General features: G+C 37.6%; 1 protein-coding gene across 4 annotated transcripts; it reads right to left on the reverse strand.

Annotated features, from left to right (window-relative positions):
• Positions 1–19,890: 19,890 nt before the first annotated feature.
• Positions 19,891–24,552, reverse strand: LOC114321857 (Tetratricopeptide repeat (TPR)-like superfamily protein). Of its 4 annotated transcripts, none has more exons than XM_082877942.1 (4): positions 22,181–24,552; positions 22,021–22,083; positions 21,064–21,697; positions 19,891–20,105 (listed from the first exon to the last, which is right to left on the reverse strand). In XM_082877942.1, exon 1 carries the CDS (start codon positions 24,400–24,402, stop codon positions 22,237–22,239), a length of 2,166 nt encoding a protein of 721 aa, XP_082734068.1. In that variant the 5' UTR covers positions 24,403–24,552; the 3' UTR covers positions 19,891–20,105; positions 21,064–21,697; positions 22,021–22,083; positions 22,181–22,236. The 4 variants fall into 4 exon arrangements, with proteins under 4 accessions (XP_082734068.1, XP_082734066.1, XP_082734064.1 ...); XM_082877940.1 differs by having other exon boundaries at positions 21,949–22,083; positions 22,181–24,539; XM_082877938.1 differs by having other exon boundaries at positions 21,949–24,539.
• Between the last annotated feature and the right edge of the window lie 1,142 nt (positions 24,553–25,694).

A 25,694-nucleotide genomic window follows, 5' to 3' on the forward strand; every position in this document is an offset into this window, starting at 1 on the left:
AATTCAGTCTCCGGAGGTTTTGCAGTCTCATGGGCACTCGTAAAAGCTATATTTTCTTTTTGCTTTTTCTTAGAAATTTGGTGGGCTTCATAAGTCTGCAAATTTCCAACCAATTGATCGAGCTTAAGGGTATCAACATTCTGAGCCTCCTCAATGGCTGTCACCTTTGGTTGGAACCTCTCGGGAAGGGACCTCAAAATTTTTCCAACAACTTTTGCTTCCGGGATTTTTTCACCGAGAGTGAAACAAGAATTCACGATATCACTGAGTTTTGCATAAAATTCATCGAACGTCTCATCGTCGCGCATAAAAAGGGTTTCAAAGGCAGACGTGAGACGTTGAAGTTTTGACCTTTTGATAGAGGTAGTACCTTCGTGAATCGTTTCAAGAATATCCCACGCCTCTTTTGCTATTTCACACGTGCAAATTCGACAGAATTCTTCAGGTGTGACAGAGCAGAAGAGGGAGCTGAGAGCTTTGCTGTTCCAACTCGAATTCTGGTAATCGGTTGTGTCCCATTTATCAAGGGGTTTAGGAATATCAATCCCATCAACGGTGATTGTAGGTTCACTCCACCCAAAGATTACGGAGTGCCAAACTTTCTCATCGATGGATTTTAAAAATGCTCTCATACGAGCTTTCCAATAAGAATAGTTTGTACCGTCAAGTAAAGGGGGTCTATGAGTCGAGTTACCTTCACGAATAGAATCCATGATACTAATCACACAAAATCACACTCCTATAGTTTTGAAAAAACAAAGAGTGACCTGCTCTGATACCAATTGAAAATCCTACGTGATTTGTGATTAGATCAAGATAAACTTATTCCAAAACCCAATTAATTCAAAAAACACTCAACCTAAAATCATCAAACACTTACGAGAGTGATTTTAGTTTGTTTGTTTTTGAGAATAAACAATAAATCGACACAAACGATTTTTTACGTGGAAAAACCACAATTGAAGAACCTTCAATTGTAATCAAAAACCACGGGCGAAACGCCACTATCAATCCACTACTGAAGAACAAAAAGATTACAAAGATACAATACAAAATTACCCAACCCAGTCAATTTGTCTCTGAATCTTCTGTAACTCTTTTCACCACACCTTCGTCACGGAATTGATCTTGAAGTTGATTCTACACCACAACCCCACTTGTCGAATTAACGACTGCGTAGAATCAAACGCCTTTTGAATTCTACGCTTTAATCTTCGGAATCCACCGAAGAGAACTTTCTTGTAACTTAAGAAGCAACCTCCTTGATGTATGAATCTCAATGCATAAGTTCAGAACTCTCTCAAGAACATCAAGAAAAACTATGAAAAATCTCCAAAGAAAACTTTAAACACAACCCTAGTTTGTTTAGATCAGATCTAGGAAAACGTGCATCACAAAAACACCCTTAACAGCTTTAAATAGGAATCTGGATCCGCGATCTCCGCTCGAGCTCACCACAGCCCGCTCGAGCGGACTGACCAAAAACAGCGTGTGAATAAGCTGAGATGCGCTCGAGCGTATTATAATCCGCTCGAGCGTAAAATCACACCCACCAGTATTTGTGCTTGCCCTGTCAAAGTACTGAGACCTGCTAATTGACGCTCGAGCTCACAAGTCTCCGCTCGAGCGGACAGAACAAAAACACAAAAAATTACATTTGAACCACCACAATGGTTTGTCACCGGATTTGACAACATAGGGACCTAACACAATGCTTTTAAATTTTATATTTAAATTATTACTAGAAACTGAAAAAAAAAAAAAAAAAACATACTATGCCCAGATAAATTTATACAAATGTAGGTAACATAAAACACAATATCATTAAAATAATAATAATAATTCTACTACTATTCACTATTATTCATTTAAGTGTAATACAATTTCTTTATCTCTGTCATGCCTTTCGTTGGCATTTCTACACACATTATCATGTAGTAGAAATTGTGGTATATGCAATATGTATACATAGAATTGTTTTCTTTTGACAAATAAGCTTGTGAAGAATCTAATTGAATTTAAAATTTAAAAATTAAAATAAATTGAAAAGTGAAACATTTTTTAAGTTGTGTAGAGAAATTTCAGTTTCCATGTTTGCTTACAAAATTTGTGAAACTCTCGTTTGGCAAGTTAACATTTTAGCTAAAAATGTAAAAAGTTACTAAAAAGGTCAAAAAGTCTATAACCTATATCAAAAAATCAAAGATTCTCTTTTCTCTCTCGTTTTTCACATTTTTTCGTAAAAAACTAAAAAGTCACCCTAAATATACTAGCTTATTTTATCTCATATTTTAGCCACAAAGTTACTAAAATAACATGTTCCCAAACGAGGCCCTGAATCTGTTGTTTGTGAGAAAAATTTAGTAGCAAAAATAATGTGATGGGATTTACACCAACTTGAGGGCTCACATTATGTAGCAAAATAAATATTATAAACTATGGTTTATATTAAGTTTTAGAGATATTACACATTCGATTTCATAAAATATATAAACACAAAAAAAAAAAAAAAAATTCAAGATTACATACTCTATCTAATACTAAATGTGAAAAAAAAATGTAATTAAAATAGTGAGGAACCATAATTTTTGCATAAAGAAGATAAATCAACAAAGACGAGATAAATGTATTAATTAAGATTGACCAGTGAAAACAAGAACAAAAAAATGTATTAAGATACAAACAAACTATAATATAACCATGGGTTTTTAAGTAATACAGGTATAGAATCAATCTGTGTTTTGTTTTTAATCAAATTGACAGCCAAAAAGAGTATAATATTAGTCATAGCCACAGATACATGAGCAATATTCGCAAAGTCTAATAACTTCAACCCTGGTCTAAGGTTCCTTGACACATACAAGATCTTTAGATAATAAATTAAGGGACCTAATCACATGGGCCTGTTTGGTAACGTTTATGTTTTCATTTTATATTTACAAAAATTTTATAACATACAAGATCTTTAGATAATAAATTAAGGGACCTAATCACATGGGCCTGTTTGGTAACGTTTATGTTTTCACTTTATATTTATAAAAATTTTATAAACTAGTTTTTATTTATTTTTTGTTTATTTTAAGAAAAACATAAACTATAAACGCATTTGGTTTAGATAAAATGTTTAAAAATATAAAAAAGAGTGAGAAATGGCAAGTGGTGGTGGGTGGTGGGTGGAGATGAGTGGTGGCGGCGGAAGACAGTGGTGGAAAATGATGGCGGGCGGTGGTGGCGGAAAACGGTGGTGGAAAATGGTAGCGAGCGAGTGGTGGTGGGTGGGTGGGTGGGTGGGTGACGGTGACGGGTGGTGGGTGGTAGCGAGTGGGTGGTGGTGGTGGTGGCGAGTGGTGGGTGGTGGTGGTAGGTGGATGGCGAATGGCAGGTGGTGGTGGGTGGTGGCTGGTAGGTGGCGGGTGGTGGTGGCAGGTGGGTGGTGGGTGGCAGCGAGTGGGTGGTGGTGGCGGCGGGTGGTGGTGGGAGGTCGGTGGCGGATGGCGGGTGGTGGTGACGGATAGGTAGCGGGTGGTGGTGGTGGGTGGGTGGTGGATGATGGTGGTGGTGGGTGGGGGGTGGTGGGTGGGGGTGGCGGGCGGTGGATGGCAGTGGCGGGTGGTGGGTGGTGGTGGTGGTGGCGGCGAGGGGTGGGTAGTGGTGGCGAGTGTGTGGTGGGTGGTAGTGGTGGCGAGTGGGTGGTGGTGGCGGGTGGTGGGCAGTAGTGGCTAATGTTGGGTGGTAAAAAAAAAAAAACTCAAAACGTAAACATATTTTTTGAGTTTACACCCAAATTATAAACTAAGACCATTGATTTATAATAAAAAATTTACCAAACAAGTTTTTATTTGAGTTTTTTAAATTTTTGTAAATATAAACTGAAAACGTAAGTGTTACCAAACGGCATTGAGCCACCAATTATTCAGGCCTTGTTTGGAAATATTAGATTTTAATAAAAAAAAAATCAAAAAATCATTATAAATTATCAAATTATTCTTCTATTTTTATATACAATTTTTTTTATAAAAAATTAGAAAGTTACTTACAAAAAGTCAATTAAGCCTTCAGCAAGTGTTTGGCATGTTGACTTTTTAATTACAATAATCAAAAATATTAAAACAATCAATCACATCACTTTTTTTTATTTTTTCACACTTCTTTTTATAAATAAAAAAAAATCAACTAAAACAATAAAAATTTACAATTAATACGTGATGACTTACCTTAAACAGTTGGAATACAAAAGACTGAACCATGTTGCAAATTTTTATTTACCAAAAGTACTACGTGCATAGTACCATAAGGTTCTTTTCCTTCTGGCCAAACATTAAAAATGCTCTCACACAATTCCATCTTGAAATTCAACTCAACAACCAACCATTATCCAATCAGCATAGAAGTTGAAGGAAGCATAGCAGAGCCACCAACATCAGCACATATGCTAGTTGTTTTTGTTTTGTTGCTGACAAGGAACACCGATTGAAATCCTAAAGTAAATGCGAAACACCCAAAAGAAATCTTAAAACTGGCCTTTTTGGTAGAGAAAGTGAGAAAGAGAAATGTAAAGGATGTTTTTTTTTCTTTCTTTTTTTCTTTTTTCTGTTGTAGAGTGGAAGCAATGGAGACGTGTGAGCGAGGTTCTTTTTAAGCCCTGTTTGTTTACCAAATATAAAGGCTAAATATGGGTGTAGGACCGGATATAATATGAGATGGTTTTTACATATTTTTTTGTCTCTCTATATCCTGTAATTGATTACTCCGCATATAGGAAGTCCGGATAGCATATGATGCAAAAGGAATGATATGCAATACTACCTCTATGCTATTGTATATTCTCACTATCGGATATATCTCATCTTTTATCCAAATGTCAAAAATAATCACTCTCCACTTGGAAATGGGATCACTACTGTGCTAAAGGCATAACAGTGACTGTTGTGTCTCAATTTGAGATATATTATGGGTTTATTTTTATGATCCGACCGTTCATTTTGTAGGGTTTATTGAGTATTTCATGCTTACCAAAAATCATATTAATCGAATATCAATAACTATATGATCGATAACCAAAAAATAAACAACAAGTTTTTTTTTTGAGAAATATCATAAAAAATAATAAGTTTTTCTTTTGAGAAATATCATAAAAAATATGCAATTCGATCATATAGTTGTTGATATCCAATTAATATGATTTTTAGTAGGCATGAAGTACTCAACAAATCCTACAAAACGCACGGTTCAGATCATGAAAATAAGCCCATAATACACTTCAAATTAAGGCACAACAGTCACTGTTATCTCCTCTCCTCTTATCCAATCATATATCATATCTTAATTAAACACAGTATAAGTGATCCTACAGTATATATAATATATTTTATATCTTGTAATATATTATATCTCATCTTTATCCTAAGGTATTATATATTTTTTTTAAATCTTTATATTTAATTCGGATAATCAAATGGGGGATATTTCATGTGTGGGTTTTTTATTTTTTTGGAGCAAATCCCTTTGTATGTGTATGAGAGAGAGAGAGAGGGGGGATAATCAAATGGGGGATATTTCGGCCTCGTTTGGCAACTGTCTTTTTTAGTCAAAAAATCAAAAAATTACTAAAAAAATAAAAAGCCAACAGCCTATATCAAAAAGTCAAAGATTCCCTTTTCTCTCTACTTTTTGCACATCTTTTCGTAAAAAGTCAAAAAGTCATCCCAAATATACTAATTTTTTTTATATAACATTTTAACCAAAAAGTCAAAAGGTTACTAAAAAAGCCTATTCCCAAACGAGGCCTTCATGTAGGCTTTTTATTTTTTGAGCAAATCCCAGAGAGAGAGAGAGAAAGAGGGGGGGGGGGGGTTGGGGTTTGGTGTTTAGGGGTGTTAGGTTTCTTAAGATAGTAGCTTTTTATTTTGGTAAAGAATTTCCTAAATCATAGGTGTATATTCTATAAGTGTTTTGTTTAGTACAATTTTATAAGTTTTAGGGTTATTTATATGAAGAATCATAAATTATTAAGAAATATGATTTTGACCTCCTAAATTATAAAAGTATATAAATAAATTTTTTAAATTATTAAGAAGAATTATTTTGTCTTCTAAACTATAAAACTGTATAAATGAATCTCTAAAATTATTAATGTGTTTCACTTTGACTCCTTCCGTTAGTCGGTCCAATTGGTATACTTTCACAATTTAGAAAGTCTATTTATACACCTTTATAGTTTAGGAGTAAAGTGATACTTCTCAATAATTTAGGGACTATATTTTTACGCTTTTATAATTTAAGGGATTAAAATAATACTTCTTAATAATTTAAGAGTCATTGTGTAAATAATTTTAAATTTTATTTCATAAGAGGATATTCTTAAGTTCTTTTTGTTAACTAAAGTTTTGAACATTAAATTTCAAATTTTAATAGCAAGTGGATGATTTTTTTTTTTAAATAATAAAAATTCATCATATTTGGTTTGAATGTCTAGAGCTTCCAGAATCATTCTTGATTAAATATACATGGAGGTGTTTGGAAAGTTAGGGGTTGTTTGGGATGATTTAAATAAGTGTATTTTTTGACTTGTTATGAAATATGGATTGGGTTTTGGTTGAATTTGAAGTGATGTGTTAGAGAGGTGATATGACTTAAATAGAATAGTGACTTTTTGACTTTTTTAAGGGATGCCAAACCTAACCTTAGTTTAGGGGTGAAAATAGCCCCCAAATCGACAAAAAGTCAATCCAGTCAATTTGAGGGTTAAAGACATTGCAGACTGATGAGGATAGGGAGCTTTTATTTGCACATCTCTATTCCCCTCTTTGTACATATTTAATGATAATTATTTTTATTATAATTTTATTTCCAAGTGAAATTACTATTATGGACATCATACACAATTCAAATAAAACATTCGGAAGTTGAATGTCGAAAAAATAAAAAAAAATTCGGAATTCTACTACCAAACAAGTTGTTTATTTTCGGAATTCTAATTCCGAACCAATTATTTATTTTCGGAATACTACTTCCGAACCAATTATTTATTAAAAAAGATGTGTATAAAGTGTAATGGGTGTGTACAAATAGAAGCTCCCATGAGGATAGTGGGATAGGGAGCAAAATAACATTTTTGCCCCTATTTTTGTAGGCCTTATTTGGAAATTCCAACTATTTTGTAGGGATATTTTTGTCATTTGGCATCTCAACATCATTTCAAATGAGTGGTGTTATTAGCACCTTATCTATTATTTTGGACCCCCACTTATAAATTTTGAAACCCTTAAAATTTCTTTTCTCCTCTCAAATAATATCAAAATTATCCTTGTGAAAATATTTCACTCATTTAATTGAATGCACACCCCCCACACCCCAAAAAAATCTCTTTTCCAAAAACTCTAGCAAGACCCACGAAGAAGAAGAAGAAAAGTCAAATGTGATTACTCTCCCTCTCTCTCTCTCTCGCCTTATCCTTTTCTTCAGTGATCAATGTTCGGTTATCATTTCCTAAACAAATAATAAATATTCGGTTATCAATTTCCGAACAAATAAACAATGTTCAAGCCTGTATTCCTGAATTTTGGTCATATGTTCGGTAGTTCAATCCCAAAAAAATGACGAACATATTTTATTATTTTTGCCAATTTTTTTTAAAGAAATTTACCCTTACAGGGCCAATCTCCTCTGAGCTAAGAATACCAGCAAAGCTATGAACTTCCTCTGAACTTTTATTGTTGTACTCCTCTCATCTCATGGAGTTGTGGTTACCGAAAAAACTTCCACTCATTATCATTGCCGGAGATGTGTAGGTAATCAAATGGTTGCTACCGTTATCGTCGGAATATTGCTGCCAAAGGGTTTTCAAGGTTTTGAGGGTGGGTAAGTTTTGAAGGTAAGATTTGGGGAAGATGGATGAATGGTGATGGAGGAGGATACTCTCATAAATCCTAATTCATGATGTAGTGGTGTGTGAGTGTAATTATGAGATGGAGTGTCCCAAGATTAATGATGTCATTTTTAGTAATTTTATTTGAGGTTATTATTGTAATAAATAAATAAATAAACTAAAAATTGAGGGGTCCAAAATAATTGATGTAGTATTAATAACAACACTCTTTCAAATACATTACCCAATACAAAAAGCCAACTCATCTTCCCAAATAGAAAAACTAAAATAATCTACTAAAATAGTCAAAATATAAAAAAGCCAAAAGGTAGTCACTTCCCAAACACCTGTTATATATATTTGGATAGAGTAATGCTTGAAATTTTTAAAATCTCACTTTTAAATTTGTCCACAAATCAATGTAGCAAGGAGTTGAAATTGGGGTTGGTAAAACCATGTTGTGAGATCCCATAGGGGTTTATCTCGTCAAACTGTTTTTATTGTAAGTGTGTGAGTCAATTTCTGACCACACTGCCCAAATTAGTAATTAGCTGGCGAACACTGGCAGAATAGATCTCGCCCGAACGACCTGCAACAGAAAAAAGAAGTTCCGGCGGTGGTTCGTCCACCCGGGAGCACTCCGACAATCAAGTCAGTTATCTCTCAAAGATAGCAAAAAGTGCTTAACTCACTATTCATAATACAAAAAGCATATCTTAGACACACGAGGGTGCCTCCCTTTTATAGCCAACACAATTCTAGTCCCAATAGAAGCCTAGTTCCAATGGACTCTGGATTACTGCTAATCTTGGACTCTCAGTAGGATTGGGATAAACTCTCTAAGAGTCTTATCTTTATCCAAACTGAGGCCTTCTCTCGCTCTTGGACTCCTGTCCTTTATCCGCTTATCCCAGACTCCGGTATCTTCGGAGATAACCTCGGCCTAACCGAGATTACATCAGCGTCATGATCAAGATACGTGGCACCTCAGCTGTCACTTCGGTGTTACCTTGGCCACGTGTCGCCACCCAAAAATTATATCCCTACAACTGCCCCCTAGGTTCTATTACCTCGGCATCCTGAGGTGATGGAACCTATTTCTTTCATTTAGAACATTGGCTAAACTCGCTTCATCATTTATTGCCGAAGTCAGAACTCGTCGGCTCAATATGACCAAGACCTATAGTCTGTTTTCATCAATGCTTTGGAACCAATAACCAAGTTCGTTCAAGTTTCTTAGCCGAAACCGTCCTCCTAGCCGAGGTATTTGCTTTGTTAAAACAAGGTCTCCAAGAGTTTCATCGCGCGTATGAGCTGGCACGCAAAGTTTTTCAACCGTTTCGGCCACGCATCTTCCCCCTATTGAGCTGTACCTGACACGCGCCATGAGGTCGCATCACTCGTGCGTGCGCCGTCTGACAGGCACGTCGCCCTAGGCACATTGATTGTAATTTTGCTGCCATTTCGTGGTTTCCTAAGCTCCCAGCTTTTTCTTTCTCTAACTTTTTTTCTCTCAAATCCGCCATTATTGTTCTCGTGAAGCTTTCTACAACCACCTTCACTCTCCCCTTCCGGTGAGGCTTTTGCTGCACTTCTTTGCTCATTACCACCGTCCGACACCCTTTCATCTCGGGCTGCATATTCGCCTATTGCCTGGTTGACTATAAGTTAGGAGTCGCAGGCTGCTGCCAGCTTTAACTGTGCGATTAGTGCTTCATATTCTGTTTCATTGTTTGAGGCCTTAAACCCCAAACGAATGGATTGTTCCAGTATCTGCCCATTTGGCGATACTAGTACTACCCCTGCCCCCGTTCCTTGTCGGTTTGAGCTCCCATCAACAAACAACCGAAAGGAGTCGCCGATGTAAATACTGCAGGACCTGAGTTTCTTTTTGTTCCTTTGTTCCGTTGTCCCCTGCTGGGTTTTTTCTTTCTCATTTAGACGTTGTATAGCTCAGCTCAACGGAGCCCGATGTATGACGGCGTCTGGTGTGAACTCGGCCACGAAGTCGGCTAAGACTTGGCCCAAGGCCACTGCCCATCTGGCTATTCTGCTTGTCAGATCTCTTTGCTGCAACAGGGACTTTAAAGAATGTTCAGTTAACACCACAATTTTGTGGGCTTGAAAGTAATGATTCAGCTTCATGGAAGCCATTACTAAAGCCAGTGTTAACTTTTCCAAGGGTAAGTACCTGGTCTCTGCATCCGCCAGGGTTTTACTCACGTAGTAAACTGCCATTTGCTCTCATTTTTCTTCTCTGACTACTACTGCACTTACTGCATGCTTTGAAACTGCCAAGTATAAGAACAGTTCCTCTCTAAGTACTGGATTTGAGAGAACTGGAGTTGTGGTCAAATACTTCTTCAAGTCGGCCAAGGCGGCTTCGCACTCTTCAGTCCATAAGAAGTCTGTGACTTTTTTTACTAGGCTGAAGAAAGGCTTACATTTATCAGAGCTACTGCTTATGAATCTGTTCAGGACTGTAGCCCTTCCAGTCAACATCTACACTTGTTTTGCTGACGTTGGGCTTTTTAGTTCTAAGATGGCCTTGATTTGATCTGGGCTTGCCTCAATGCCCCTTCTGGTTACCAAGAATCCCAAGAACTTACCAGACCCAACTCCAAATACACACTTTGATGCATTGAGTCGGAGCCGATATGTTTTAAGGATGTCAAAGACTGCCTTTAAGTCTTCCAGATAATCCTTAGGTTCCTTGGTCTTCACGACCATGTCATCTATGTATACCTCTACTGTTCTGCCAATCAGATGTCTGAACATCTTGGTTACCAATCTCTAGTAAGTTGCTCCCATATTTTTCAACCCGAAAGGCATTACTCTGTAGCAATATAGCATTTTTGGGGTGATGAATGCAGTCTTTTCCTCATCTAGGGGGTACATAGTTATCTGATGGTACCCCCTGTAGGCATCCAGGAAGCTTATCCTTCCATGCCCTGAAGTGGCATCCACTAATTGGTTAATCTTGAGTAATGGGAAACTGTCTTTGGGACAAGTCTTATTTAGGCTGGTGAAGTCCACGCAGACCCTCCACTTACCATTCTTTTTCTTCACAACCACTGTGTTTGATAGCCATGTCGGGTAATTTACCTCTCGAATGGCTCTGGCCTCCAAAAGTCTATCTACTTCCTCTTCCACTGCCTCAACATGCATTAGTGTCAGCCTCCTTGCCCGCTGGATGACAGGTTTGGCCGACCTGTCTACATCCAGTCTGTGGCAAGTGACCTCGGGGTCAATGCCTGGCATCTCGTACGGTGTCTATGTAAACACCTCAAGGTTTGCTCTCAGGAACGCCTCTAACTCTTTTTTCTCTTCCTCGGCTAAGCCCGAGCCGATAAGGAAGAAGCGTTCTTCATCCCCTTGCTGGACAAGGATTTTCTTTAGGGCTTCTTCACTCTTCTCGATTGGCTCTTTGCCGACGTCATCCAGGGCTTCCACATTCTCGTCATCGATCTCTGCTGTTTCTATTTCTCTTATGTTAAAGGTATACTTCATTGCTGCCATAGAGCAATTCTTTGCCTGCAACTGATCCCCTCTGACCTCCTCTATTCCATGCTCTGTTGGGAATCGCAATAGTTGATGTAATATTGAGAGAACAGCCCACATTGCATGTAACCATGGCCTTCCCAGGATAGCATTGTAGGGGAAGGGGGTGTTGATTATGATGAACTCTGTTTTTACCTTCTTGGTGCCAACCTGCACCTCCAAACTTGCTGCTCCCAAAGACCACGTCGGCGTTCCATTGAACCTAACCATTGGGCCATTGGACTACTCCAAGTCATCTTGGTGAAGGCCAAGCTCCTTATAACACCTGACATATATAATGTCACAAGAGCTGCCTTGGTTAACTAAGATGCACTTTACTTGTCACTCTCCAATCTAGAGGGATATTACCAAGGCATCATTGTGTGGATACTGCACCATCTCCAGGTCTTCCTCAATAAAGGACGCCACTGGTCCCTGGCTCTTGTCTGCCCTAGGTCTCTTCTTCCCGACCTGATACACATGTTGTAGATGTTTTACTTTTTGGGTTTCCCCCATTATCTCATTCTCATTCACCTTCGAGTGAATCACATTGATCACTCAAGGTCCGCCTACCTGCGGTTGTGGTGCTGGTGGGGGTCGGGGCGGGGGTGGTGCTGTTGGTGCCTGGGGTAGTCTTGCCTACTCTTCCCTTGTCCTGGCCTCGTCCACCAGGTCCCTTAAATGGCCTTGTCTTACCAGGTCTTCCAGATGTGTCTGCAGGGCTCTACACCCCTGAGTTAGATGTCTAGCCTCATTGTGGTAAGCACAGTGCTTGCCAAGGCTTCTTCCCATAAATTCGCCTGGTACCCTAGTTGGTGCTCTGTAATAGGGCTGATTTCAGATTTTCTCCAAAACTTTGTAGATAAGGATTCGGAATACGGTTGTGACTGCCTATGCAGCCCTTAATCATGTCTCTGGTTTGTTGCATCCACCATCACCTCGGCCTCGCTTCGGTGAGCCATTTTTCTTCTCTGGTTTCGACGCCTTTGTCCTCGGCGTGTCCTCCTCAGCCCTGGCATACTTCTCTATTCTGGCCATAAGTTCCTCCTTGCTTTTTGGCAATGTCTTTGCCAATGACTTTCGAAGCAGACAATCATCCTTCAGGCCGTTCTTAAAAGATACGACTGCCACCTTCTGGTTGCATCCGGGAATACAGTTGAACACCTCATAATATCTTTTGGCATAAGCCCTAAGGCTTTCGGCCTCGCCAATTCTCAAAGTCATCAGGGCGTCCACCCTCAATGGCTGTAGTTTGTTTGTCACGAACCTGGCCACAAGCATATCGGCCAGGCCTTCACAGGTTTTCACAGTTCCTGTCGGCAACTTGTGAAACCAGTCCGATGCAATTTCTCCAAAGGATGAGGGGAACACCTTACAGAGCAACGGCTAGTTCCCGGTGTACAACGCCATTGAGTTCAGGTACAAGCGGATGTGAAAGTTAGGGTCTGAATTACCGTCATATATCTGTAACCTTGGCATATTGAACCTTTTCGGGGCCTCAAGACTTGACCGGAGAGGTTACCTCGGCATCTTGTTGCTTCCTCTGGAAGTAACCCCTCAAATCCTCCTTGGTCTGTTCGGGAGCTCGGCTATCAACGGATTTCAGCCTTTTTGGTGTACTACTCCCAGTATCGTTATGAGTCCTTTTGGACCTCTCTCCATTAGTTGCGTCGAAACACAGCTCCTTCCCCTGAACATGCCGATGTTCTTTGGGGTCAGCTTCCTTGGTGCGATGCGTCCTCCGTGAATCTCCCCTTCTTGATTCTCCTCGTCCGACCTCCCTTGAAGGCCGGTGACAGTGTTCCTTGGTTCTATCGCGCTGAGGAGTCGCAGGAATTGTCCTCTACCCCCTTGTCTGGGCATCTTTTTTGGCCACTGGAATCGACGTATCTTGCAACAGGAACGGTGGCTGCATAACGTTGTTCTGTATCATGAAATTGACGACCGATTGTAGGTTCGCCAATTTGTTTGCTAGTTCCTTCACCTCATCGTCCCTCCGTAGACATCTATCTTTCCATACCTGGAGGTCGTCCTCGTTGTAATACCCGCCTCAGTCTGATTTTTTTTTTTATGTCGTCTTCCTTGCCGACATCTTTTTCTCCGTAATTCTTATTACGAGTCTCTTTGTTACAGTTGTCTTCTTCGACGCCAAGGTCAATAGGTTTCCCACTCTCAATAGGAGTGTCATCCCCAACCTTCTCTTTCTGTCCGTTGTTGGCCATCTATTCTCCTTTCCTTCCCACAGACGGCGCAAAATTGTGTGAGTCGATTTCTGACCACACTGCCAAATTAGTACTCAACTGGCAAACACTGGCAGAATAGATCTCGCCCGAACGACCTGCAACAGAAAAAAGAAGTTCTGGCGGTGGTTCGTCCACCTGGGAGCACTCCGACAATCAAGTCAGTTATCTCTCAAAGATAGCAAAAAGTGCTTAACTCACTATTCATAATACAAAAAGCATATCTTAGACCCACGAGGGTGTCTCCCTTTTATAGCCAACACAATTCTAGTCCCAATAGAAGCCTAGTTCCAATGGACTCTGGATTACTGCTAATCTTGGACTCTCAGTAGGATTGGGATAAACTCTCTAAGAGTCTTATCTTTATCCAAACTGAAGCCTTCTCTCGTTCTTGGACTCCTGTCCTTTATCTGCTTATCCCAGACTCTGGCATCTTCGGAGATAACCTCGGCCTAACCGAGATTACATCGGCGTCATGATCAGGATACGTGGCACCTCGGCTGTCACTTCGGTGTTACCTTGGCCACGTGTCGCCACCCAAAAATTATGTCCCCACAGTAAGTTTCGTTAAATAGATTATTCATACAAAAAATCAGATTAATTTGACATCTATAGCTCCACAACAAAATCACATTTATTTTTATTTTTGTTTTTTAAAAATAGATAATTAACATAATTTTTTTTTAATTAGCACCTAATCATAAGGTTATAGATGTCTAATTAATTTGATTTTTTATTGATGATATGTTCGACAAATCTTATAATAGAACGGTTTGCATTATCAAAATAAGTCTGAAAAAACTCTTAAAAGATCTCCCAACATGGTTGTTGTAAGGAGTTGGGTCTTAATTGATTCTTATAAACAAATTAACAATTGATATGTAATAGCCCATACATTGGAGGTTAACTTAGGGACTGTTTGATAATTTGATTTAGCTCTTAAAATTGAATGTATTAAGTAATTGTGGAGAGGTAAAAACATTGACCCAATGCCCAGAGGTATTGGCCCAAAGCTCAAGTCCAGCCAAGCAACCTGAATCAAGAGATAAGCCCAAATCATCAATAGGTCCATCAGACGAGGGGACAGTGTCACGTAACCAAAGCCTGAGTAAAATCACATTCTAGAAGGAGATCTGTAGAATGCAAGGATACCCTTAGATTCATTCATAATCAACGGCAAGGATCACAATCGTTAGAGATAGGAGCATAGGCCTAACCAACTCAAACGACATAACCATCCGATGAACCTAATCGAACAGATAGAGCAATCGGCAAGTTGGCCACTAACACCTGACATAATCTAAGCCGCACACAGCAAGATAATCCAATGGTAAAGGATCAAAGCAATCTGGCCACTTGCCCGACCAAAGTCTGGTAGTAACCAAAGCCCTTAGATGAAGATACCAATCTAACAGCTGAGGCCAAGACAATAACACTATAAAAGGAAGAATAAGGAAAAGCGAAAGAGGGAACAAAAAGGGAAAAGAAAATCTTTCTTCCTGACCAAATATTATATGGCCAATCATATTTCTGACTTGATTGTCGAAGGGTCCTCCCGACCATTCCTAGTCGGGAGTGATCACTAACAAGTTGGTTTCTCTTTGCAGAGTAAAGGAAGGAGAATCTCATCTTGCTTTTCCTGTGGAGAATCTTTCTACCTTCCACAGTAATAATTGGAAGGCTGATATTTACCCCCACCTAATTACTTTGGTCCACTCACTTTTTTAAACCCCTACTCAGCAAAATGAAACCCCTATATTTTTTCTTTGAACCCCCACTTTAATACCAACTATATCCCTAATCCCAAAACCAAACCCAAACCCAAACCCAAACCCTAACCCCTTCTACTTCTCTCTCTAATCTGGAGTCTCTCTTTATTTTCTTGCATTCAAATCAAGTATGAGTGAGAAACAGAGCAAGAGAAAAGACCCATCAACAATGACCACCATTAAAACCTTTATCACAGGTTATGGTGAGTGATTTCTTACATTCTTTCTCCCTCTTCTCTTTCCTTATTCATCTTCTTTTGAAAACCTTAGGCTGTGTTTAGTACAGCTTCCTAATCACAATTCCACCTCTTCACGTGAACAAAGCATTTGGATGGGGTTTTCAAAAATTAATTCCACCACACATTTCTGTTTCACGTTTGGCAAACCTCATTCCAAAGCAAACTTCCAACACAAAGCTCTCACATTTTCGTACAGTTTTTGAATTTTTTAGTCTACCGGTCGTCCCCCCGGACATCCTCCCAGATGTCCAGCCGGTTGACCGCTACAGTGGCTTCTCTTTTTTTTTCTCTTTTTTTTAAGAAATAAATTGGTAACTCTTTCATACATACATACACGTGTTTGTGCTGTTGTAGACTAATTTTCTGTTGAATATTTATTTTGAAAAAAAAAATTATTGCCTTTGTAATATTTTCAATTTAAAAAATTGATTAATGTTATTTTCTGTTAATAATTAGTTTTTTTAATTGAATTTTAAAACAAGTTTGCTTATGAGTGTTTATCAAAATTTTCAATAGAGTTTTGAGTAATGTGTTGGTTATGAGTTATAACAATTTGAATTAAGTTTTGAAATCTCTTTTCAAAACTCATAACCAAACAAATTTTCTTATTTCACATGTCACATCAAACATTAAAAACTCAATTCAACACTCAACTCAAAACTCAATTCAAAACTCTTTTAACAACCCATAACCAAACAAATTTTCTACACTCAAATTATAATTTCAAAACTCACAAACTCAAAATACAACTCTATTCTTAAATCATGTTTAGAAAACTCTACCAAATGCTACCTTAGGTTTTCATCTCTCTCTCTCTCTCTCTCTCTCTCTCTCTCTTTTGCTCTCTCTCACAATGGATAGGGAGGTCACGATGGTGGAGTGGGTTCGGCAACGCAGTGCTGAACAAATCTTGAATGTTTGGCAACACAGTGTTGAACGAATCCTGGATGTTTGGAAACATAGTGCTGAGCGAATCCTTTTAGTTCGATAACACAGTGCTGAATGGGTCGATCTCTCTTCTTTGATTCAGATCTGCAATAGGAGATGAGAGTGCTTGTCGGTAGAGGTGATGGCTGATTACGATGGAGGGAATGGTGGTTGTGATGGTGAGGAGTGGTCACAGATGATAGAGGTTGCAGTGATAAGGGATGGTCGGAAGGAATGGTGGTTGTGATAGTGAAGAGTGGTCGCAGATGGTAGAGGTTGCAGTGATGAGGGGTGGTCAGAGATGGTGGTGGTTGCAGCAATTAGAGGTGGTTGGAGATGGTGGTATTGCCAGAGGTGATTAGGGTTAAGTTAGAGTTTGGAAAATTAGGTTTAGAAGATTAGAAATGAGGGTAAAAGTGGAATTTTAGATTGGGACAACATTGGAATTAAAATAAATAAATAAATGAGGTGGGGATTCTAAGACGAAAAGTAGGGGTTAATAGCAATGCTCAATAATTAATTAATCTCATTTGATAATCACAATTGGTATTACTTAAGAATTTAAGTGCCTCTTAAAATGTAAGTTAAAACTTAAGAAAATTTTAATATAAAACTTAATTAATTATGACTGAATTTATAAATACTAAACATACGTATTGATATACACTACTATAAACTCACTACCACCAGCACCGCTGCCACTACATCATGCCACTGCCACCACTATCGCTACCGCTACTGCTACCACCACTACCACGATGCCACCACCACTTTCATTAACGTTATCATTATTGCCATAAATATTACTATCATTTTGCTACCACTACCATAGCTAACTCTACCATGGCCACCGCCACCATCATCAACGCGACCATGCCACTACCACTACTACTACCACTACCACTACCACCATCACCATCACCATCATACCACCACTATTACTACCACCATCACAATATAAAAATTGAAATATATGATTTATAAATTTAAAATTTGATTTTACACATATTAAATAATTTATTTTTAGTTCAGCACTTAAATTTTTATCAAATAACTTTTCAGTTTAAAACATTAAGTATTCAGTTTTCAATACTTAATTTTTAATTTTCAACTTTATCAAATACCACCTTAGGGGGTTATGTTTTAAGACTTTTAAGCACTTTTTTCTTTTTTGTATAATATATAGTACAGTGGTGCTACACTTACCAATCGGTATACCAATTAGTGTACCATCATATGTTATCATATCACCATTTCAAAACTATGAACTCCACCTATTATACAAATTACAAAAATCTAAATCTTCTAAAATTATGTCACATCAACTGTTAATACACTAATTAATATACCAATTTATACGTATAATTTTATTCTATATAGTAACAGTAACCATAATCTACACGAAATCTATACATTCTAATGCTAATCTTTATTAGTATAAGATAAGATAGCTTAAATATTTTGTACCATTGTTTAATCAAGTAATAAAATATTAATTACTAATAATTGGGCTTCACTTTCATGAAATTTCACAAAATTTTATTATGGGTTTATTTTTCCTTTGAAAGGACAATATAGTAATGTCAGCATATCAACAAGGATAGTTTAATCCTTAATTACATAGTTAATTTGAGCCAAAACCAAATTAAGCGAATGTGTTTAAAAAAAAATTTCCTTGACGAAAATGACTTTCAATGATATTAATATACGAAAATATAAATCCTCATTTTCGAACAAAATTGGGTATGAATTTCAAATGAACCATCAAATAATCTTAATTATTGTATCTCTTTAACACTATGTTATATCTCGAATGCACAAATAATAAATGGTTTAGGCCTCGTTTGGGAACAGGCTAATTTAGTAATTTTTTGGCTATTTGGCTAAAATATGAGCTAAAAAAAACTAGTATGTTTAGGATGACTTTTTGACTTTTTACGAAAAAATGTGCAAAAAGTAGAGAGAAAAGAGAATCTTTGACTTTTTTGTATGGGTTGTTGGCTTTTTGGTTAATTTAGTAATTTTTTTACTTTTTGGCTAAAAAAGAGGGTTCCCAAACGAGGCCTTAGTAGAATTGTAGGCGCGCCAAGATTAGATGCAATCCAAGTGGAAAGTGAGTGGTGCATTCAGTTCTAACTTCTAAATCAAATGAAAGTTTGTGGCGAAAGGGAAAACTCTAAAAAAATTCTTTTCGTCTCAATGGAAAAGACTTTACTGTTTTAAATATGTGTTCAAGTGAAGAATTCGAAGATTAACTAAACAAACGCAATGAACAATTTCATTGATGAACGGAAAGTGTTTACAAATCTTGATAGTCTAAAAACTACAACTAAGCTAAGTTACAAAAGCTAAGTAGACATCCTAAACTTCTGAAGCAATGGAATGTAAAAAATATAGGCTTTGTGCCAAAATGAAGTGCTGAAAAGTAGAATTTGTTGGTTGGTGCTGGGACTTTTGCCATGCCTTATTTTCTGCTACTTATAGTTGCATGTGCAATCAGTTAATTCTTCCGTTTGATTACCACCCTCTTGCCACATTTCTGATGGTGATTCTCTTCATCTTCTGTGTCAGAACCTGTAACTCCCACTCCTTTGCCCACTTAACTTTCTTCTAGGATTTATGACTCAACCACCTCAAATGGGACAGTGTTCCACCTAAGTGTATAGTTGTTTCCTTCTCTAAGCCCTAAGAATTGGACAAATGGCATATATGTTGGCTGCAACATCTTTCCCTAAACTAAATGTTACCTGGCAATTGTGTGTTGGAAGAATATAGGCATTGATAATGGCTAATCGTTGACCAGGTCAAATCATTGTTTGTTACCAAAAATTAGATTTTTTGCGACAGAATCAAACCGTTGCAAAAGATGTACCAGATGTTGCAAAAGCCTCTTGAGATGAGTAACGACAGAAAAAAGGAAAGACAAAAAGGGGCGGGGCAAAAAGTGACTTACCATCGCAAATGCACTTTAGCCCAAAACAGTTAACTGTCACAAAAAATGAAAAAAATGTACTTTTTAGTGACAACAATCACTACCGTCACAAATAATAGACCTTTAACGATGGCCCATGCCATCACAAAAAACCTGCACAATCCCTTATTTTTTGCGACGGCCATTTTATTAACAAATCATCAAGTCAATTCACAGTTTTTAATGATATTATAAATATATTTTAATTAATAATTTAAGTAATTTTATTATTGTATATGAGAGCAATTATGAATTTTATTTTTTTAATTAATTATATTAAATAAAAAATTCTGACAATGGAGTATTTGTAATTTTTGAAATTACGAGAGGCTATATATACTTCAAGTAAACCTTAGGGGTGTATTTGTAATTTACCCAATATTATAATATAAATATGTACATGGTGCATTGTAAATATACAATATTGTCCTATAATTCCAAAAAAAAAAAAAAAAAATTTAAAATCCAATAACAACTAGTATTCTCCTTTGGCATCAGCATTAGTATCACCAGGCAAAGCTCCTAGCAATGGAATAGCTTAGCATCTGAAAACTAAAATAAAATAAATCACAAGCATAACTTAACGTTGTCATTCCATAAAATTGAAGATCAATAAAACATTTAATATCAAGAACTACATCACAAAGCAGACATACTGTCTGACATCACCACCAAAGAACATCTAACAATACATTTTATTTAATAATTCTTCTCCCATTGCTCAATTATCAATTCCTAAAATTGCAAAAGCAAGTTTTAGAAGAAAACAATTAAATGAAACCCAAAATTAAGAAAGTAGGAGTTAATAATACATAACAACAAAACAGATGCACTAGCACTAGATAAGAAACCCTCTGTATTCTACTGCGCTGGAAAAGTTAGAATTGATGGCTAATTTTTTATGTGATTCATACCTTTGTTCCAGATGTAATCATTTTTAACCAAAAGCTGCCCATTTGGTCTAAAAGGCCAATTTTCAGAGAATTTTCATTTGGTCTAAAAGGATGAGTTACTGTTTAAGAATCCATAAAGTTCATAAATGGCTGATTAAAAATCCATAGAGTTCATAAATGACTGATTAAGAAACATATAATTTTGGCATAACACTTATTTTTTGTCCTCCTATCACCGAATGAATTGGATTCGGTTGGATTGAGATTGGCCTCATGAGATACAACTCAATAATGTCCCTATGAATCAAAATTTTGGCTCCCCCACTGACTATAAAGAACCAAACTGTGCCCCTTTAAGAACCAAATCAACCAAGAACTAAGAACCAAATTGTGACCCTTTAAGAACTGAATCAACCCAACTCACAAAGGTCAGGTTAATTTGATTTGCAGGTTTTTTAGGTCATTTACCCACCCTTGCTTGATCCCATGAGTCATTTTGGACTTCCACTGAATGACATAGCAAACAAGGATTGGAAGATCAGACTAAGTGTTTGTGTGTTTCCAACAAATTGTAGTAATGTTAATGAGCAATGATGCAAAGAGTGATCATATTATACCTGATATAGTATTCGGACACCATGCCTGAAATGATGAGACCAAAGTTTCCCCCAATGCTAGTAAGCGCCACGAAAATGGAAACATCATCATACACAAGTGTCCTTCCCCATCTGTCCCATGTTGTCTATCACACACATCCCTGTCCCAACCCTGCAAAGAAGGAACACCAACAACACCCAAAAATCATAAGTCTGCATTGCTTCAAACATCGTATAATCCTCTCCAATACTCGGCCATCTCTTGACCTCAACAACATCATCTTCATCTTTCCTAACCTCCTCAACAAACAATGGCTCATTGATTTGTGCTTCAGCATCTGAATTGGAGTTAGGCATGACTACAATGTAAGTACAGGGGAACAAGCTGTGGACTTGCAAGGAGGATAAGTAATCCGACAGTGAATACTAAACAAATCATGCGGCCATGAACACCGGAGACATCGAATGCTAGTAGATAGAAGGCTACGATGATGGCCACGACTTTAAAAAAGTGGAAAATGAGTGGTTGTTCTTTAGTTTCTTCAGTGGTGGTGGGAGGCAGTGTTTCGTGGAGGAAGAGAGCAGCGGAGAAGCAGATGATGGTGTGGATGATGGAAAGAATGTTGCCTCCTCCTAGGCAAAGAAATATACACATCTGTACCAAAAAAATAATGAGATTTTAGTACAAGCATTGAGATGGTAATTGTGATTAACTCTTGTTGTTTACAGAAAACTAACACATACAAAATATTGGGGTAAAATGAAGAATTCAATTAAATAAAAACACTTGGGCAACTGATGAAGCGGGAAAGGGAATAGAAACAAAATCATGAGCTTACTTGAAACATCAAGAAATGACTACAATAACTGTTCATGACAAAAATGATTAAGTTTGATTTGTCTTACCATGTCAACTATAGGGCAACTCAATGAATCCTTGGAAATTAACAAGAAAGAAATGCTATTCTGCATCTTCACCTGAATGAAAGAGAAAGAAATGGATTCCTTTTGGGGACGGGAAGGAAGTTTGACTTGAATCATCTGAAATTTCATTAAGTAGAATCATCTGGGGTTATGAATCATGATTAATCACGAAATTTTGGATAGTATACAATAAATAAATAAATAAAGCCCTCACAAATTGGGGGAAAATGGAGTCATTTTCCAATAAATGGAATAAATAAATGCTTGCTCCTAACATGTACTTTCTTCTCCATCATCTCGACTTTGAAAATCAGCAGAAAGTAAATCAGAAGCAGGTTGGTAGCCTTTATCCTTCATTAGCTTGCTTAATCTTCGAACCTCTGCGCGTATTTCTTTAATTTGCGGATGCATTTGGTCTCCAACGACAAATACATGAACTTGACTCTTCAACTCAATCCAGCTGCACCCAGGTTCCTTATTTACCCCTCGAAGGTTCATCATCCTTCTCACATGTTCCACATCTTCCCTTCTGCCCAACACAGTATAGATACTAGACAACAATACATAAGCAGAAGATTCTTGTGAACCCAACTCCATTAATTTCTCTCCTACATAGGCTCCTAAATCATAATTACCATAGTTCCTACAACCACTTAACAAGATTCGCCACAAACACATTCCATGATCGATAGTTGTCGATTCGATAAATTCTTTTGCTTCCTCGAGCCTCCCAGAACGACTCATCATATCAACCATGCAAGCATAATGATCCACTCTTGGGAGTATACCAAACTCAATGGACATCATATTGAAGTAAATCCAACCTCTCTCTACCAATCCCATGTGGCTACAAGCAGTGAGAATGTTCACAAAAGTAACATAGTCCGGCTTTGTTCCCTCAAACCGCATCTCCTCAAAAAGTTCAAGAGCTTCGTTGCCATGTCCATTTTGAGAAAGCCCAGATATCATCGAATTCCATGAGACCACATCCCTCATGGGCATCCTCCTAAAGACCAAATTCCCATCGTCAAGGCTTCCACATTTTGCATACATAGTCGAGAGAGCACTTCCAATTGGAACTTCAAGACTAAATCCATGTTTAATGACACGGCCATGGATTTGCTTTCCTTGCTCCAAAGCAGCAAGGCTCGAACAGGCTTTTAGGACGCTAGCCATTGTCAGCTCGTTAGGAAAGACACCTTCCGTTTGCATTCTACAGTACAAATTCAGAGCATCTTCATTCTCCCCGTTTTGCACATACCCTCCAATCATGGAAGTCCACAAAACGATATCGGGTTCTTGTAAATAATCAAAACCCCTCCTAGCATCTACTATGCAACCACATTTTGCGTACATGTCAACAAGAGCAGTCATGATATAGATTTGAGATTCAAATCCCAATTTTACCAAATAATCATGCACCTGCTTTCCCTCTCCAGAAGCACCAATATCACTACAAGCATTGAGGACTCCAACAAGGGTGAACTCGCTAGGCATCATCCTAGAAAAATGCATTTTTGAAAACAATTCCAACGCCTTTTCAGAATCCCCAGACTGTGCAAAACCAGTGATCATTGCGGACCACGAAATAGCATTCTTATGGCTCAACAACTCAAACGTTTGAAGAGCATCATCTAAGCTCCCACATTTTGCATACATAGTCACAATAGCATTTCCAACAGATACAATCAATAACAAGCCATTTTTAAGACCAAGACAATGAATTTGCTGCCCATTTTCAATGAGCTCAGGCAATGCAAACGCACTAAGAACGCTGGTCAACACAAACTCATTCACGCCCACCTCCGCTAAACCCATCAACAATTTAAAAAGCCCCATACATTCTGCAGAAAGCCGCTGCATAGCATACCCAGAAATCATCGCAGACCAAGAAACCGAATTTCTCTCAGGCATTCTATCAAACACCTTGCGAGCATCTGACAAAATACCCACTTTACAGTACATATTTAGCAGAGAACTGCCCACAAAAACATCTGAACAAATCCCAATTTTGACAGCCACTGAATGAGCCTGTTCCCCAGCACCAGAAGGGTCCAGAAGACTCGGCACGGCAGTGAAAACGCCGGCGAAAGTGTGAGCATTTGGGTGGGAGTTGTCTGCTCTAATCAAGCGCTTGAAGAGGTCCATGACAGAGGAGGAGGAATAGGGAGAACCCAGTTGAGAGAAGCCATTGATGAGGCAGTTCCATGAGACAATGTCTTTGTTGTGTATGGTTTCGAAGACGAGCTTGGCTTGGGTCAAGCGTTTGCACTTGGCGTAGAAGTTGATGAGAGTGTTGGAGATGTATATGCAAGAAGAGGAACCTGTTAGGATAATCTGGGCGTGTAAGGCTTGGCCTTGTTGGAGGTTTTGTTGGTGGGTGAATTGGAGGAGTTTGGTGAAGAAAGGGCGAGAGTGAGAGGGAAGTGCTGTCATCAACAACAACTAGAACTACTCTATGAGCTCTCAGTTGTAAAGTGTGGGTCTCTCTCTGGTGGTATTCATATGACTCGTTCATGGGTGACAGACCACTCTCAAAATTGCTATGATGTTGAGGAGAATACAATGTCACTGATTTATTTGGGGGGACTAACACAACTGTAGAAAAAACTATTTTAAAAAAAATAATAAAAATGAAAAAATTTAGGAATTGTTTGAAATATTCTAAATAAGTGTACTTTTTGACTTTTTATAAAATAAAATAAGTGTATTTTTTAATTTTTTATGAAATATGAGTTGAGTTTAAAGTAATATAGTAGAGAAGTGATGTGACTTAAATAAGATAGTGACTTTTTGACTTTTTAATTTTTTTTTGAAGATGTCAAACTTAGTTTAATTTTAATTATTGATATTGACAATGATTTTTATTTTATTTTATTTTTTGTAAATATTTTTCACTGACAACGTGTCAGTGTAATTCCCCCATTTTTGTTTCAATTTGAATTGGAGGTTGATGCCCTTTCTTCTTGAGCCCTTTGCGGTGCTCGCTACGGAGCGATCACCCATATTGGGCCACGCCGCCACTAAATGAGCGGCTGAGATCGATCTATTGATTTAAAAGAGAAAAAATAAAAAACAAAATCAAATTGGATGGTTTTGGTGAGAATCACAACGACGCCGTTTTGAGGGATTGAAACCCAAAAAAAAAAAAAGGAGGCAAAACACCGAAGAAAAAACGAATGAGAGAGAGATATGCAGATACAAAACCAAAAAAAAAAATGCAAGTGGGCATGGATGTTCCTTCAATTTTTTTGTAACAGATAAAACCTTCAACCATATGAAGCTAAATCCTAATCCAACCCATCACTATTCTTTGCTGCAACTATGAAAACATCTTCCATACAGAATTATTGACACTCCATTTGAATCGTGAGATGGAAAAAGAAAATAAATAATTGTAGTTTCTCACCCAAGTAAAAAAAACAAAGGAAATTATTATAATTTCTCACCATTGTATTTGAATAAATAAAAGAAAAGAAAATATAACTTTTTTCACCTATCATGTTTAGATATAATAAATAAGAGAAAATAAAAGAAAGTGTTTTGTTTTATTTTACCAAAATAGCATTCCATATTAATAAGCTGTTTTTTTTCAATTTTTTCTACTATATGGTAATTTTGGTATTGGAAAAGTTTCATTAAACCAATTTTCTCACCATCTCTCATCATTTCTCACATACTTAATCATCCAAAATAAATGAAGGGGTTTCCTATTCTTACAATTTCTT

Source organism: Camellia sinensis, chromosome 7 (assembly GCF_055761805.1).
Source record: "Camellia sinensis isolate YWXY chromosome 7, ASM5576180v1, whole genome shotgun sequence".
In the NCBI taxonomy this organism is placed as follows: domain Eukaryota; kingdom Viridiplantae; phylum Streptophyta; class Magnoliopsida; order Ericales; family Theaceae; genus Camellia; species Camellia sinensis.

Coding starts and splice junctions, on each gene's coding strand:
- LOC114321857 (XM_082877942.1), bottom strand. CDS start 24,402: ATGACAGCACTTCCCTCTCACTCTCGCCCTTTCTTCACCAAACTCCTC.